This window comes from Phaenicophaeus curvirostris, chromosome 16, assembly GCF_032191515.1.
Source record: "Phaenicophaeus curvirostris isolate KB17595 chromosome 16, BPBGC_Pcur_1.0, whole genome shotgun sequence".
Lineage (NCBI taxonomy): Eukaryota > Metazoa > Chordata > Aves > Cuculiformes > Cuculidae > Phaenicophaeus > Phaenicophaeus curvirostris.
In genome coordinates, this window is record NC_091407.1 from 887,417 (window position 1) to 905,121 (window position 17,705).

The 17,705-nt window shown below is 36.3% G+C and overlaps 1 protein-coding gene across 4 annotated transcripts in view; it reads right to left on the reverse strand.

Annotated features, from left to right (window-relative positions):
* Nucleotides 1-213: 213 nt before the first annotated feature.
* The window catches only part of SNX29 (sorting nexin 29), an 86,357-nt gene continuing 68,865 nt past the window's right edge, over nt 214-17,705 (reverse strand). The window contains exons 21-22 of one of the 4 annotated variants that reach the window (XR_011338589.1): nt 5,098-5,706; nt 215-3,647 (exon numbers count right to left, since the gene is read on the reverse strand). Coding sequence is in view for 3 of the 4 variants with exons in the window: in XM_069870341.1 (XP_069726442.1) it covers nt 5,577-5,706 (130 nt within the window). In the remaining variant the exon portion in view is untranslated. Of the gene's footprint in view, nt 5,707-6,260; nt 6,299-17,705 lie in introns of all 4 variants that reach the window. The other 3 variants (XM_069870340.1, XM_069870341.1, XM_069870338.1) reach the window with 3 other exon arrangements.

A 17,705-nucleotide genomic window follows, 5' to 3' on the forward strand; every position in this document is an offset into this window, starting at 1 on the left:
TGCGAGTTATTCATCTAATATGTGATTACAAACTGAATTGTTCAAGGTTTCCTTCAATAAATACTACTTCTCATATAATGAAATAATAAGACTTTAACAAATTAAAGCCTAGCCACATCCTACATAGATCATCCTTGAAAAAATGAACATAAATCACAGAAGCAATTACAAAATGGCTGAAAAGAACAAAAAAAGATGTAAGTATGGTCTATTTCAAACAAGAAAAGATGTTAATTTTTATTTTCTTCTTGGTAAAGTAGCATATTTAAACCAGATTACAACAAAATTACCACAGGATATTTAAAAAAAAATACAAGAAAGTATTAAAAAATTATATATACACATATTTGCTTAAAAATTCTATAATGTGAACAATTAGCATCATGAGTTAAAATAATATTACAAACAGTTTATTAATACTTATGTGAATACTGTGCATGTATATGCTTCAGAATTAATACTACCTTTCTACAGTTTAACAGGAACAACAACAAAACCAAAATCCTCCCACAAATGCAAAGGGAAATCCAACTTCTTCGGTTACCAACAGGTTTGGTCCCACACACACCATACCGAGTTTTTCATCTCAGTGTTTAGTAATAAAGAAAGCGCAGCCTTTCAGAATTACGTTCTAACCACATTTACATTTCTGTAACTTTTAGTGTCTTAAACTATTAATATTCCACTCGGAAAAACTACCACCACAGTTTAACTTCTGTTGTGGTATGGACACAATTTCTGAAATCTTGTTAAGAAACTGATTCCCCTACACGAAGTGCAATACGTTTGTTCTGATGCAGAAAAACAAAAAATTTTTCAGGTCCAGATATTTGCAGCAATTTGTAAATATGGAAAATTCATTCATCTCTAAACTGCTATTTTCTAGTATAAATTCATGCCATTATTGACCAAAAACAAAGCCATTATTATTAATTTGATTAATGCTCTGCCTATTTTTTAGAAAGAAATTTTATAAATAATCTAAGTTATCGATAACTGGACCATAAGAGCACAGTGCAGAATAAGAAATAAACGAAATGTACAGTGTCAGACCACTGTGTAGAAAGTGTTTTACCTTCCATTCAATATGTGAAATACAAAGCAGGTTAACTGATACTTTTAAACATATTCTATGTTTTATATATATAATTTCATATATTAAAGTGATTCTTTCAACACATAATTCCAAGAAACTACTGAAATGACTAAATAATCACCAAGTTAATATTCCATGTGATGCAGAGTGCTGACTGAAATATCCTAACCTATAAAAATTAAAGGAGAGAAATTCTCTATTTTCTTGAGTTTATCTACTTTTCCAGAAGGGACTCGAGCTCCAATACAGAAGTATTATTATTGTCTCCAAGGAGAAAACTGTGTTCTCATGTGAAGCATGTTTATTTTCACATATACTAGAGTTCCAGCTAGAAAAGCACAGTGCTGTTATCAAAATTTGCAAGGGTGTACAAGAGCAGAATGCAGTGAAAAAGGCTTTTTTTTTTCTCTTCCACAGGTTTCTCATAATCATTTCAAGCAGGTTACCATATTTCTGTCCACAGGTATATATTATTTGTCATCAAAATTACAAGATATTAGATGAAAAATATGTTGTTTAAATTTTTTATTGGGGGAGGGAGGGCTGAACCTTTGAAATGGCATGAAACTTATAGCAGAAATGATACCCCTGTGTGTTTTGAAGCAAACATGACATCCATATCTAAAAGTTCTAATAACTGATTCTGTTAACAAAATATCATATTTAATCATTAATATGCCTTGACAGAGAGTATCATTAGTTCACTGGGGGTTCAGCAAGCCTCATTTATCATTAGCTTGCTGCTCTAAGTCAATCTCATTTTTTTACTGGGTTCTTATTAATTAATTTGACAGCTACCGTGCAATTATTGTTCTATACAATGAAACATCACTTTGTAACAAAAAAATGCACCTGAGCAAGAGGTCGCAAATTTGAGCAAGTGATCTATGATACCATTATGCCCTTTCTCGAAATACTTGTATTAACCCAATCACAATGGTTTATGACTCGCAGTAGATTCTGTAAGATAGCATAATTTGATTACAACTATCACATCAATAATATACTCCACAAAAAAAAAGGCTGCCTTTGAAATTATTAATCTTCCAAAGGGTATGTGACTTAGTGGACATATCAGTTTAAGTCTTTATAACTACATCAATATCCTGCCTCATATAAACCTTGGAAATTTATTATTATTATTATCGACAAACTTGATGTAATGCAAAATCCAAGGCAATACAATGCATTCTCTATAATGAAAGACACAATCTCTAAATTAATAAGATTCTAAAAAAACCATAGTCAATACATAAGGAACACTAATAGGCTCAGCTACAAACAATGGAAGAGTCTTACCTGACCTACGTATCTTAGGAAATTGCTCATTTCGCCCGTGACTGGAGATCAGCATTAAAGGTGCTGCTTATTTTTACAATTTATTTTGAATAGTCACTAAAGGTTTCAGATGAGCAGCCCTAGCGACCTAAAACACCTAAACATAAAACAGGAATTAAATGGAAATGATTTTACAAATTCCTCTCCACTGCCTCGTCCCGTAGCCTGGGGCTTGCAGGAGACACTCGAGGGACCAGCCTGTCCTAAGTCTTCTATTCAGTGACTACAGGGCTGTTCAAAGGAGCCTCCAAGAACTGGAGAACTCATCAACTCATTGTGCACTGGCCACTGACCATATACAAGGGTTTAAGAGGTATCAGTCAGTACCAAAGGGAATTAGATTTGTACAAAAATTGTACCTACATGCATGAAATGAGGTGGCACAGGATAAACTGATAAAATCCTTGTTGTTCTTACAGGTATTTTATAATAATAATACAACTATTTGGGATTCTTAGTACTTGCTGGTCAACCTCATTAAACAGTTTTTGGTGAGTCTGGTAAATAAAAAAAAGAAGTGGGATTTGTAACAGATGTGTACAATTCTTTAAAACGACAGGCATTTCAGGACGTCTTGAGGTGCTAAAAATTTGGGCATTCCCATCACTTAGGTATCTACTTGCAGTCATGCAAGTACCTCCCAGATCTTCAAAATAACCCAGTGTATAAAGTGGGAAAGCTGTCTTATAAACAAAGCCTTTCCTTTAATTATTTTCTGAGATTTTAGAGAAATCACAGATGAGCTTTTAAATGGATTAGCAATGCACCCATTATGGTATCTTGTATCACAAAATGAACATTGTTTGCAGACTGTAACCTTAGGAGCTGATACACAGCTCAGCTAAGGTTAACAAAGAACAATTTGTACACAGTAAACAGGTTTAGTATTTTTATGTGGTCTGCATACATACATTAAAAATTACAAGAAGCAAGATCATCAGGAATGAAATCATTCTAAGAAATCAAGACAAAAAAAATCCCTCTACAGAACTAAAAAAATTTTTTAAATTTAATCTGTGCTAAATGAGATTTCTTACCGTTTGCAACTTTCTGAATAAGGAGTACTTTCATTTGTGAATTATTTCCTGAAAATGAATACAGCTTCATGTGGCAGACAACATCAAAAGGTTTCCATACAGGGTTTTCTTTCAGATTTACTTGCAATTCAATGTTCAGACGTGTGTCACATTTCTACTAACCAAGTCTCCATTTTCTGAAAAATGAATTTAGAATTGTCTCAAAGTGGCACCATCTTTATAGCTCCTTTTCTTTCCAACAAAGACAAACTAAACTATCAACACTGTATCACACCAAAGAGTTTGGAGAAGCATTAACTGACAAGCTACTCACTTTCCTTTCTTCTTAAATGGCCCACTGCGGTTTACACAAAATACCATCAGTAATTCACCTTTTAATAAAAACAAATCAGCTAGCTCCCAGACCAGCCTTTGTGTTTTCTATTTATCTACATATTTGTTTTGAAAATGAGATCTCTTACTGACTGAAAAATATTACTTCATTTCTGTGACACGATTTTACATTGCGGTATTTTAACTACTGAAATTTCTGACCTGAAGAGTGAATCCTACTCCCCTTTACCACACTGTGCTATTTAGTGGAATCTGTAAGCTACATATTTCACTGGTAGGAATGCAGCACTTGGGGCTCATACTGACGCTACCCACTGTCTGTAACAAAACCTGCTCACTCGAGAAGTGCCACTTCCCCGACTAAACAGTACACGATGGTCACAGGTTTGCAGAACAGAAGTTCCAATTTGCTAGAACTTCAGTAAAACCCTGAGGTAAAAAAAAAAAAATCTGTTATTAATCATCAGCTTGTTTTTTCTGCAGGGTAATATTAGATTTCAATATCTACTGACATGAGAATTTAATATAATGAATGGATAATAGAATTACAAGATACGTCAATTTAAGTAACATTATCCAAAAAGACTTCTGAGAAGAAATGTTCTTACACAAAGGAAAACCAGAATACAATTGATAGAAAACTTGAATGTACACTGCTTAAACTTAATGAAGAGAAGAAGATAGTTAACATATAATTAACTGCCTACGGCAGCACAGCTAATGGATACTGAACTGGATTCCAGTTAATCCATGTCAGGACTTCCATCACTTGTAATAATTCTTGTCAATTTTTTTAGTTACTTTTATAGTAGTATCATTACAAATTACTTTTTCATAGGAGGTGATAGGTAACAGGTACTTTCATTACAGGCCATTTTTAAGTATCACCACGTGGAGAGTTTTACAAAGTAAGAATGCCTTGCCAAGGATGGACTGTCTGTAACATCAGCAACAAATTAATAACAAAACATAACCCAAGACTTGAAAACACAATTCTGTATCATGCTAATTTTGTGTATCCTTGTGGTGGTTTGTAGAAATCAATTTTATTGCACCCAGTCTTGCAGCAAGACTGAAATTTCACTAAAAAATTATTACATTCTCCAATTTTTAAGAACTACTCCCCACAACTGAAAGTTATTGAGAATATCTAACTAGAAATGTATAAAAGCTATTTTTCCACCTGTAATGTTTTTCCCTTTGTCATCTACTTTGTCAAGATTTTTAAAATCCTTTGTGTGTGTCAGAGGTTTGCAATAAAAAAAACCAAAACCAAACAGTCTTTCTATTTACAAAAGGTAATAAATTAGTGAGGTTCTTTTAAGCACATTCTGCTGATATATTAAGTAGTGATAATCACAACCATTTTTCTAAAGAAAAAAAAATCATCTTGACATGATACCCATGTCTCTCTGGAACAGAAACATGTACACGTAGAAAGGGAGAAAAGACAAGACAAACAAGGAATCATACTAACCGAAGAACTTTAGGAGAACAAAGGAGAATGTGTGCAATGCAGATTTACAAAACAAAGAAAATGCCTATCAGTTTGCTGAGCCCTATGAAGAGCCCTGTATTCTTTTGAGAAAGTGATTACCGCCTTCCAAAGTCACTAATCAGGATATGACCCTTAGTAATGTAAGTCTCTTCTCAGGATTTAAGTTGATGCAGCTGTAGTCTCTTCGGGATCTTAAATTATAAATACAGGCTAGGAAGGAATCACAGAACAACTTAAAGTACGTGGTGCCAGTATTCACAGTTATGACAAAGGGTCATAGATCACCACTCTGAGGTTCCAGGCTGCGTGGTTCTCTCTGATGGCTGCGAGATAGTTTGGGGAAGCGCGTAGCCACTCTTGAGCGACTGCTTTTGCTTACTGGTTCTCCAGAAGGTGGAATATCACTAGGAAGACAAGAAATAAAGACAGAAGTAGCTAGTTTGTGTTATATGTAAATTATTATGTAGTTATTCCAAATATGAATAAAGCAGATGTTATGAGAGCCTGGCACATGACTGGAAGTACAGCACACACCTTCAGCTACACAGAACTGCATTCTTTCTACTGGTATCTCAAGTGTGAATTACAAAATGGGCTCTTTCAAAAATGAGAAGTAGTAGAACTTTCAATACCTTATGGAAGATTGGAAATTACAGGGTAAATGCATATCTCTATGAGTTGCAGTTCAGAAATGGTAAGAAAAGCATTTTGAAGTGATAAAAGTACAGGCAAAATAGACAAGAGCTTGGATGATGCTCTACTTAACAATCCTCTAGTTATGGATGGATGTATCATTACATGATGAAGTACACTAGTAATACATCCCTGTTGGGAATTCTTCAGTCTCTTCTGACCCACAACAGACTACAGTCTTACATGAATGAGTCTTTTGGAAAAAGTGACTGAGAAGAAATACATTAAATTCAACAACAAGCAGTAACAGAAAATTCCAGCTTACCTAGGTGCATATTCAGAGGCTATAGACTCCTCGGAAAACTACAGTATAAAGGGATACGTTGTACTTTTGCCATTCTTTTAGAGGATTCCACATGTTTTTTAATTATACTGCTTACATACAGATTAATAAATAAAACTAGATTTTGCATTTTGCAACTCAGCTAGGCAATAAAATTTTGCAGCATACAAAGTTAAGTTTATTTTTATAAGTTTAAAACACCCACATTTAATCCCTATCTGCACGATGCGGAAATGCTCATCTGCCATTCTTGCCAGGTTAAACAAATAAAGATCTATTTTAAAGCAAACTGAATTTACTCTATGTAGCTCCCATTTTCCTGCAGTGACCTTCCTCACAGGTCTGACAGCCCTGCAAGAGCCACAGGCATCCTCAGGCTCTCCTCCAGCATTTGGGGCACCCACACGGAAGAGATGCCAGCAAAGCAGAAGCCTTGAATAAGTCCTGGGAAAATTCACTTGTAGGAAACCGAGCACTTTGCACTATAAGGCAGCTGTATCTCTGGTAGCTGCGAGCTTTTTAACTACAATGCACACACACTGGCTGTTACTAAAATTATGATTAAAAAAACAGTATAGAAATAATGTGTCCAATTCAAACGCTAAATATTAACAGAAAATAAAACTATGGGTTTTATTGGCAGTGTATTTTGCTTGTCTAAATTTCTGAGCGGAACAGTCTAAAATAACCTCAGGATTTTTCTGAACTGATTCACTGCACTCCTGTAGGTGTTTAGTCTTCCTAGGTAGAAAGGAAGTCCTTCAAATGAAAAAAAACCCACATAGGATACCTATGGTATATATCCTCCTCTTCTCTAATAATGTTAACAAGTTAGATCTTTAATTCCTTATTTTTCTTGTCACTAAAATAAAAACTCTTAAAAATTAATTTAGCATAGGTTATTAAATCTTGGTAGCTAAGGATAATTGGACTTCCAACCCTGGTCCTATGATTTCTTATTTTGAAACTGAGCAATGCTCTCTAAATTGCTGCAGAGAATTCTGATCATGTGAATCCAATTTCAGCTGTGCTCATTAGCATGGATTTCTTTTAGAAACACGAATATTATTACTCATTATTTTTATACTACTTATAAAATTGCAGCGATGCACTGTTGATACTTGAATGCTTGTAAAATAAAGCATGGATGGCTTCAGAGGGCTGTGAATGTGTTAAAATACATATTTTTCAGAACAAGTAAACATAAAAGCATCTACATATCAAATACAGAATTGGAATAAAATCAAATTTTCACCTCACTGGGCTTTTTCTAACCTAAGAAAGGTTAACTTACCAGCACGATGGCCATTGCTGATAGCACTTTAGCTTTATCAGGCAGCCAGCCAGCCACTTTACAGATACACAGTAGTTTACATTGCAGAAGGAAGCACAGTGTTACGTGCAATTACTATAATTTGGTGATTGCTTTATTGAAAGCACATTTTAATACGCAAGCTCCTCCTGCTGGCACATCCACAAAATGGCATTAGCATCAGCCCAAAGACAAGGCACTTTTCCCTTCTGGAGAAAATTGCCATTCAAAGAAAAAAGTGCAAAGGGTGCAAAATTAATTCCCCTAAAATGAAGAGATACGAATTAATATCGGTCTGCTGATAGGCATGGCTGAGGTAATAAGATCATCTTAGGATAATTACATGAACACAAGTGTCTGTGAACGAAGGACAAAAATTGCAAGTTAATTCGGATCATTTAAATGATGCTACTCCAGAATAAGACATACTTAATATCAAAATTAGAGATAATCTGTCTTAAATGTCTAGCTAATTTTTATAATGAAAACCCATATTCTAAGACAAGTCATTATGTTATGTAGGTTTACAGAAGCCAATTTATATCTGAGGAATTAGATCTTCACACATCCACCATGAAAAGGAAACTGGAGCTGAAACTGAATTGAACTTCCAAGGAAACAGATGTTGTATTAGGAAAAAAGTTTATAGTAAAAAAAAATAAATATTAAATTAAAAGAATATATCTTAAGTCCTTTTCCATCCTCCCTCCTCCAAAACCTGATGGGAAAACTTGCCATCTCACTTATCTGTTTCAGGTCTAGCTTTCCACTCTACAATTAAAATGCTAACTTTCAAATAACACTCGAAGTTTAACTACTAAATTCGGAAACAAAATTACCAATCACCCCTAAAATGCATGGTATTCAAGTAGGAGGAACAGAGATTACTCCCATCTCTCCTCTCTCCCATTACAAGATTTAATAATTTGGTTCTGGCCTTGAGGTTAAATGATACTTGGAGCCTCTGTCACTAAATGACATCTTTTTACATCTACTGACAGTTTGACAGGTCAGATATTTCATGAGTTCTTGGGTAGAGGTATGAAAATGTCAAATGATCCTGTCAGTATTTCTGGGAAACACACAGGAAGATGAAATTGAAACACTTGTTCTGAATCTACTTTTTCCAGTCTGTGTTTGGTACTGAGGAAGAAGGAATTAAGCAGACCCGCATGCGACGTCTGCAAATCCTCCCATTTGTTTCAATCAGCAACAAGAGCTTCCAGGCTGGTTTCGGGGGCTGGGATAGGGTTCACCTATAGCTGGTAGTTTCACTCAGATTAAAATACAGATTTAAAATATGTAAATCTAAACCTGGGAGTATCTATTCAAGAATTAATCTTCCAGAACAACCACCCCAAGTCCCTGCAGCAAGCACTCTTTAAATCTACATCTGTCTGAGTTACACCTGCTCAGTTTTAACAGAACATCCTTCTTTTCATTCTATTACCTTCTTAGCTCCTGAAGTCTTAACAGGTTTCAGTTTGCTGGGCTGAGTCTGGCAGGCAGATGGATACTTGCCAGGCACTACCCTGTTCAGCAGTGGAATGTCCCTGTGTTACAGCCCGAGTTCTTGTCTATATTCTTCACTTCTCTCATTCTGAAGACAAAAATGCAACCTACTGAGGGAATCAATTCCTTCTTCCCACCAGGTCATTGCTTAGCTTTTAAGCGTTCCCGATTGATCTGCCCAGCATTTGTTTGGATACCAACTCAGTTTCATTGATTTAGTCTTGGTGTCAAGTTCTGCCTGAGGTGCATCTATAGAAAATAGCTTAAAATAACCAGTGTTTTTAATCAGCTTCTAGTTTATTCGTACCTTTCTTTTATTGCTCTCCATGCTTCAAAATGTAAATTGCATTTTGTGTGGTTTTCTTTACCTACTTAGTATATGGAACAACAGTGCAACTGGAAATACTTTCCTACCAGCCAGAGATCAGAGAATAGAAGTAATAAGCACATCCTGGGAGTGGTACAAAGCTCAGGATCAAGTATTTCCTATCTCTTGCAGGATATACAGATGTCTCACAGGTAAAAACACCTCTGGAGACATTAATAATTCTAGTTTTCCTTGAGTTGTATGAAACATAACTCATAAAGAAAGGCACTACCTGGCAGGTAAATTCGGTGACTCCTTCTTGCCAGTTTCTTGTGCTACTAATATTTCGGTTTGCCATGATAATAATGCGATTTCTGGTTACAGCCCAAATATTTAATGTGGTAAACTGGATTCAGACAGGTAGCCTTCTCAAAAAGGTAAACAATGCCTATACTCTATCACGAGATCCTTATTAGACAAATGAAAACCAATCCTGACTTGTGAGTACAATATATCTCAGCACCAATTCTGCCAATTAAAACCAGTTAAAGCACCTGTTTAGTGGCATAATTAACTAACACACAGACTTCATCAAATACAAAGGAAAAATCCTTTTTCCAGTTGCTGAAGTGAAAAAATAATCAGAGCCACATTCCCACCATCACTCCCAATTGTGTAGAAACAAAACACAATTATTAGTGAGAGTCACTGATCTCCATCTATTAATACAAATGACTGAGTTGGGATGTTTAAATAGTCAGTTCTTAACAGAGGAGATAGAAGGTATAGGTAAGAAAATCTCTCTATAGTACATTTCTGACACTGAAAATCCTGAAGACCCTATTAGAGCAAAGCTGTCAGGATAAAAACGGAATAATCATTTTCTATCAAGATTAGATCTGAATTGATCAAGAAATGAAAAGCATTAATTCTAATATTCTATCCAACTGTTTGACTAATATACAGCTTCTTCTACTGCCACATACATAGTTCTACAGCAGAACACAGTATCCATAATGATGCATTCAATCTCTTCTTGCTGTGAAATTATCACAAGCACATAATCGTGCTTCCATTTTTTAGAATTTGAATGATCGTAACTTGAATGTTCTCATGCTACAAATTAGTTTCCATACCAGCATGAAGATTTTCTTTGTAAACATCATCTGCATGGATACTTGAATTTTTCTGTAAACCATGACACTGTAAGCAATTCTGATGCTCAGATCTTTCTTTTCTTCCGCTAATTTTACTTTGAAGTTGGCATAACAAGATGGTTACCATACAGTAAATGTTTAGTAGCCATCAACATATCCTGTAAAATGACTAATATCTGTAATTAATTTTGGATTAGAAAACCCTTTCTTTCAGGAAATGCTCAGAAACTTGTAAAAATGACCTGTCATTAGTTAATGCCTGAACAATATTTATTCCTAGAGTCTCATTCCTTGGCTTTGTAATGCACAATGGCATCTTCATTTGGAAACGGTTCCCTTCCATCTTTCCTGGTGCCCCAGCTAGAATAACATAATGCATGAACGTGGTACTCACAAATGAGCCCTTCTCAACTAACTAGAAAGCCAGAAACCACTGAACACATACATAAGAAAAAGATCACCATAGTACACTATTTATTTATAATTGACATAATTGTTTGGTGTATTTCACAGGCGAGCTGAAAGGCAGTTAGTTTGGCTTTTCCATCCATTTCCATCTAGAGATCACCAACATTCTTTTCTGTTCGGTGTTAGCTGATTTTGTGTAAACAGTATAATCTACCACTTCTTAGTGATAAGTAATTTAATGAACAAATGGTTCACAAGCAGAACATGTTCCAAGGTTGTTTATATAGTAACAAAAAGTAGGATTTGCTTTCAGAAGAATACTGTTCAGTGAATACCTGGATTTATTTATTCCTGCTAGTACTGTAATTATCATCTTTAAGGAACGCAAAGACAGATCTAGCATACATTTTTACTGAAAATATTGAGGTAACTAAAAACAGAAGACATGCATCAGGACTCACAATGCATCATACATGTGAAAATAAAAGGAGTAAAACTCCTGTCTGACAAGTAGCAATTTCAATATGCTGAGGCAGCAGCGCACCCCAGCACCTCCAGGCCCTTCCTCCTCCAGACTCACTAGTTGCTTGTATGCAAAAATGACACGAAACAGAGACAACTTCAATTACCAAATTAGCTTTTAAACAGCGCAGAATTGATACGACCGGCATTGGAAGTAACAAAGGAAAGAGTTTAGAGAAAGTGTGTTCTCAGACACAGATGTATGAGAGGTCAGTAAATGGAGGTTTATATCAACACGATGAGCTGCCACCCCCAGCTTGCACAGAACAAGCAGGACCAAAAAAACAAAGAAAAAATTTTTACCGTCTCCTCTCATTTGCCTGATTTTGCCAATATCACAGAAAAGAGAAATCTGAAAGCTTAAAACATTTCTTCCTACCTGTTCATCCATATCATTTACTTGATTCTGAGTTCACTAATGGACTTAAGACTTCCAGTTAAAAAATCGGTGCATATTCCTGCCTTGCTTTACTGCATCTGCCTCAACCTTTGACTCCACATAATTCAGCTTTTGGGTAACGCAGCGCAGTTACCAGTCTCCTATTTTGGAAATCTGCCACCTGCGTTTCCAGCGCTCAGGGAGCAAACAGCTGCCGGTGCTTTAGCTCCGAGCTGGGGGGAGCAGCCCTGCTGTAGCTAGTCAGCTGCTGTTCCCTCTTGAGGCTTTGTCCTCTCCATGCTCCTTGACTCTTCTTGGCTCCAAATTCAGCCAAGCAAGAATATTTGCCCACAAGCACTAGCATATACACTTTTCAACATAGTTTGAATAGTCTCTATGGGAATCACGCAACTTCACTGTCTTTGCTTTGAGTTTTGCAAGTAAATCGCCCATCATAAAAAACAACCTGCACAAACAATTATCATTATTATTTTTTAAGAACAAAAACCTTCTTTTGAAATTACCATAAAAGCAAATGGAATTATAAAGAAAAGTTGTGATCAAAACATGTTGTTTTGATCTTCCAAGCAAGTGCTTGAGTTTTAATTGCTCCATCAAGTTAAGAGGTATCAGCTGCTTCTCTCAAGCATCTTCATTTCTCATGAAGATTACAGCATGATATTAACATACACAACAAGGCAGAAGAGAGCTGACACGACCCTTCTAAGGGACAGATCCAGATTTGAATGGACGATATGTTAACAACAATAGATACCAATGTGAAAAATTAACAAACTTAAAAACCGCTCCTAGAATTCTACAGAATCATAAAGTACGTTAGCAATAATAAAAGTACAGAATGGTGCTTTATAGCAATCACACTTCCTGGGTTTTGTTTTGATCTTTTAAATACTAAGGGCACCTTCCTGCACTCCAACCATCACCTTAATACTAAGTGATCCAAGACCGAAAAACTCAAAAATATAGGCCCTAATCTCAGCTTCTGGGAGCTTTTAGTTTATTCTTAATTTTAGCCTATTATGTTTAGTGTCCCCAAGCTAAAAAAAAAACAAACCCAAAACCAAAAATCACACTGAATTGGATAGCACATAGAAAACAGTGCACCTGGAAACATAATCAGAGAGCTGAGAGTTGGCATAGTGGAATTAAACACATAGTCTCTAAACAAACAAAAGTAATCAAGATGGGAAAATATGTAAATAAACTACAGAATTGATTTGAGTACTGTCAATAGAATAACAAGGGAAATGCTGACTTTGTTCTTGGTAATGAATACAAGGATTAATGTTTACATTTAATCCAACAGAGAAATGGAAGCTAATCAAGGAAGGTACGACATTGCCCGGTAAATGACTACGGGAGCCAGCCTGGGATGCAGCATTCTTGATGGATTAGACAGAAACTGAACAAGCATCAGGCTGGCCAGCAAAAAGACCACAGTAACTGGCAACCAAAATCACATTTTCTGTTTAGTAAGGTTTCTATTATTTTCTCTGTAAGAAAATGGCAATGATAAATGTAAGCTCATCCTTTTTTTAATTACAACTCCAAACTAGGCTAACAGGATGCAAAATTTGCTACCAACTCCAGTGAGAGTTACAGGCACAGGACATTGCTGGCCGTTAGCTCCTGACATCTGGGGTCAGTTCTTCAGGTATCGTCAGATTCAGAATCATCAAAAGCATATAATCTTGGTCCCTCTCTAATACAGATGCAACTTTTTCAATGACTTGAAAATAAAAACAAATAAAACTTGCAATAAGCTTGCTTTGCCAGAATATCAAAGAAAACTCAATTTAGGATAGCGGTGATCAGCTGTGACTCTCGTATTGCTGGCAGCATCGAAAGGCACCCCCCGCACTGGGCTGTAGGGCTGCACACTGGGCAGTGGTAGCTTGGGAGCTGCTGAATGTTCTCAGCTTTCAGCTACATAGAGGAGCCTGCAAACTGCCGCTGCTGCTACCCAAAGTACCTGCCTCTATATCCCAGTTGAGTTTGATCCCAAAAGGAATTTACAGGATCACAAGAAAGGTACTTTGATCTTCTACCTGTGAAGTCCCCGGAATTTCCTCCTCTCCTTGTCTCTTTCAGTTCTGTGGCTTTCACACACAGGAAGGTTTTGCTGTTCAGGAAGATCAGTGAACCTTGATACAGGACGTTTTATGGCTCTGAATAAATTTTGAACTAAAAGGTAACTGAAAAAACTGCTGAGGCATTACGTTCCCTGCTTCAGAAACAGATCAATGACGCACCTGAATGTAGAGGTTGACATTATACCTGAACACATACAGCACCAGAAGGCAATAAGGTAATGCAAAATTTTATCTTTATCAGGCTAGTTCTGCTTTGCAAGCAGCAGGAGAAAACTCTTGGAAGACACTGGATTCAGCCGTATTACTGTACAGGCCTGAAAAGCAAAGGGCTACACTTGATGCAACGTGAATATTATTTATGCCCTGCATAGGTGATATGCATCAACCTGACTGCAGTATCAACAGCTCCACAGTCAGACATAAAGCATTTTTTGTATTACACGTACAACTACCCTGTGCATAGATCACTTAGCTGGGCACTAGATTTTGTTGGAGCCTTCAGTATTTAGATGCATTTGACTCGGTTAGAGCATTGACTGTAAAAATATGATAAAATATTCAGTCTGTCTGACAATGCAAACCAGCCCTTTTATTTCCCTTTGGTCATACCTAGCTATTCTCAATAGCTAGTACTTTGGGATTTATCTCTTAATATGCAGATGTATTCTACTGAAAGGCTTTTAAAGGAGCCAGACATTTATGATGTACCCAGATATTGTATTAAGACTAACAAATTAAATCTCTTATAAAGAATTAATGTATGAGTTCTTAAAGGTTAGAATAACATTTCAGAAACAAGATTTCAGAGTTAATAGACATGGAACAGTGAGAAACAGGCTCTCTGGCTCACTTTGCAGTTGTAAAATTAAGCAATGCTACGCAAGCTGTTTACAAGGCACAGATTTCTAACACTTTGTATAGTGACCAGCAGTTCCTGCAGATCCAAGTACTAGTGGTTCTACTTCTTAGTACATTTCATGCGTAAATGGAATTGTGTGACACTTTTAAAATCTCAGTCTCAAAATAAACGTTTGTACTGCTGTTGATATAATCAAACTCTGGCAGACTGTGTAATTAATACGTGAAAATTTGAAGAAAACCTGTTCTTGGAGATGGTGACATCAGCCACCCCAGTACAAATCCTTCCGGTAATTTCTGTCTAAAATCGGTTTAGTTTAGCAGAAGTAAACTCAAGAAGTCTATTTCCCAATTAAGTAGATCTGCATTAGGAAATCTGCAGCTATTCTGACTGCATCATTGCAGACAAGAAACGCCTGATGTTAGACTGATGTGAGCCTGCAGAGAACTCATGCTGACCCTGGCCAGGGCCGTACTGAAACAGCAAGCAGAACCAGCACGGAGAGGATATTTGTGCAATCTCTGCGTGCTGCAGGTGAACCAGGACTTTGTGATGAAGCTACCTCTGTTATTTCTGCATAGACCTCGACACAGTTCCAGTCATTTTGCGTTTCTGAACTGACATTCGGCCTAGTTTGTACCTACAGAGGTTGTATTTGGAGACCTCAGAAGCAGCCTAAAGAATATCCCTAAAAGAACAGTAACAATCACTTTCTTTACTCATTCATTAATGACATGATGTGATATGGCAGGGAAGTATGCATGCATACTATTAATTTGTTATTAATAGATGAGTGCCTATAATTACACTGAGTTATTCTAGAATCCCCCCTTCAGCTAACTGCTCCTGGATTCTGCTATCATCACACAAGTGCCAAACAGATTAAAAATACACCACAAAAATAGCATCTGAAACACAATAGAATTGAATGGACTACGTTTATAACTGGCAGAATAACAAAAACAAAGAACAAAGCTTCTGTAGGATGTTTTGAATTTTGGTGATGGCCCGTAGCTAATTCATGCTGCTTTCACATTAGAAACTGATGGCTGCTGAAATATTTTTCAATACAAGTTCAAATAAGGAAAAGAAATAACCCACCTACTTTTGAAAAACTGTGCAGTTAGGCATAAACAAACTTGTTATGGTCTGGATTCAAGCCAAGTACACGCACAAGCACAAAGATACCTCTCTTATGAAGACTATTTGCTTCATGTATTTGAACGGATGCATCCGTTTATCCACTACTGTCAGTGCTGCACTGAAGATAGTATGAAAAACCACTGGAAGATGTATAAACAGATTTTTCTAAACTGCATTTTCATGAGCATTTCTTACTGTTTCATATGCTAAGAGAAAGGAATAAAGCTTATGTATCCATCCCTCAAGCAAAGCCTCTTTCATTCCTCAAAACCTTTCCCACTGTGGAAAAGTAATAATCTTTGGTTTTATTCCCAGTGAAATAAGCATCACAGAATAGTTTTTCTTGCAATACTCTAAACCTAACAATTACATGAAGACAAAAATTTTAAAACCATGTTGTTTCATTATCAAAATAATTTTTTTAAAACCGTGCCATTCTAGAAATTACATAAAATGTACATATGGGACTATATTTACACATATATGTTCCAATTTAAAGAATAGTATATTTTTTTCCTCCCTAACAAATTCCTCAAGGGAAATAGAACTGAGAACATTGACATTTCAGGAGATCTGTAGCAAACATCAGAAACTCATGTTTGAGAGCTTAGCTTGCAATATTCCTGATAACAGATTATACAAATACACCACACCAAAACTGTTTGCAAATGCCATCCTGTGCCAAAACTGTTTGCAAATGTCACAGAGAACCACCCAATATGAAAAGAGCCCTTTCCTTAATCTATGGTGATTACTTCTGCACAAAGGTCTGATCTACAGAACACAAACAGTGCTCGACCGATGCTTGCTGTGCCCCTCTGTGACTCTAATCAGTAGGGAATGAAAGCATGCAGTAACCAACAGAAATCGCTCATCCTTTTCCTCCATCAAATATCTTGAAAAAATACTATTTTCAATTTCACAGACTATCAGAAGGACAATTTGGTGATAAGACAATGGGCGGTTCAGGAACTGGAGACAGAACGCAGGTTTATTGCCCTGACTGAAAGGAGATACAGCTAACCCGTTAGGTCACGTTACCCAGACCCTGGTTCCTAAACAACGAACCCAACAAATCACGCTCTCACTGGAGAGTACGGCCTTTGTATATCAAATGCTCTGTGACTTCTTCCATTCCTCCACATTTCAGAAAGTCTTAGAATAAAAGTGATTTTTTGACAGTCTACATTGTTGGCAAATATCTTAATGAGGCTTCCCTTATAACATAATTCAAGCTGAAAATGGGAAGCAGAAGACTTTCTCTTGAGCAGACACTCTGAATTTAAGCCACCGTTGTTTATATTCGGAGTAATCTACTATAAACCGTATCAGCTTTATGACTCCATATTCTTTCTAAGTAAAGATTTGAACTTCTCATGGATCTCCAGACTGCCAACAAGGCCAGGCTAGTGCAGTTTTAAATGATATATTTTGCCATGCAGACTAGTTAAAGTAAGCCAGAAGCTCTCAAGTTCCTTTCAACACATGAAAAAGTCAGGAGCAGAAATAACCTCATCCTTTGTTAGAATAGTATGGCTTCAGAAACCTCTTACGGTACCACATTTGCATGGAATGCAACTTCCAAATACATTATAAATACAATATGAATATATTATAAACACGATATTGTTTTGTTCAGTTCTATTAATCAGTTTCTATTCATTCTGTGAACATATATTTAAATAAATACTTCCCTCTGCAGTTGCACATTTCA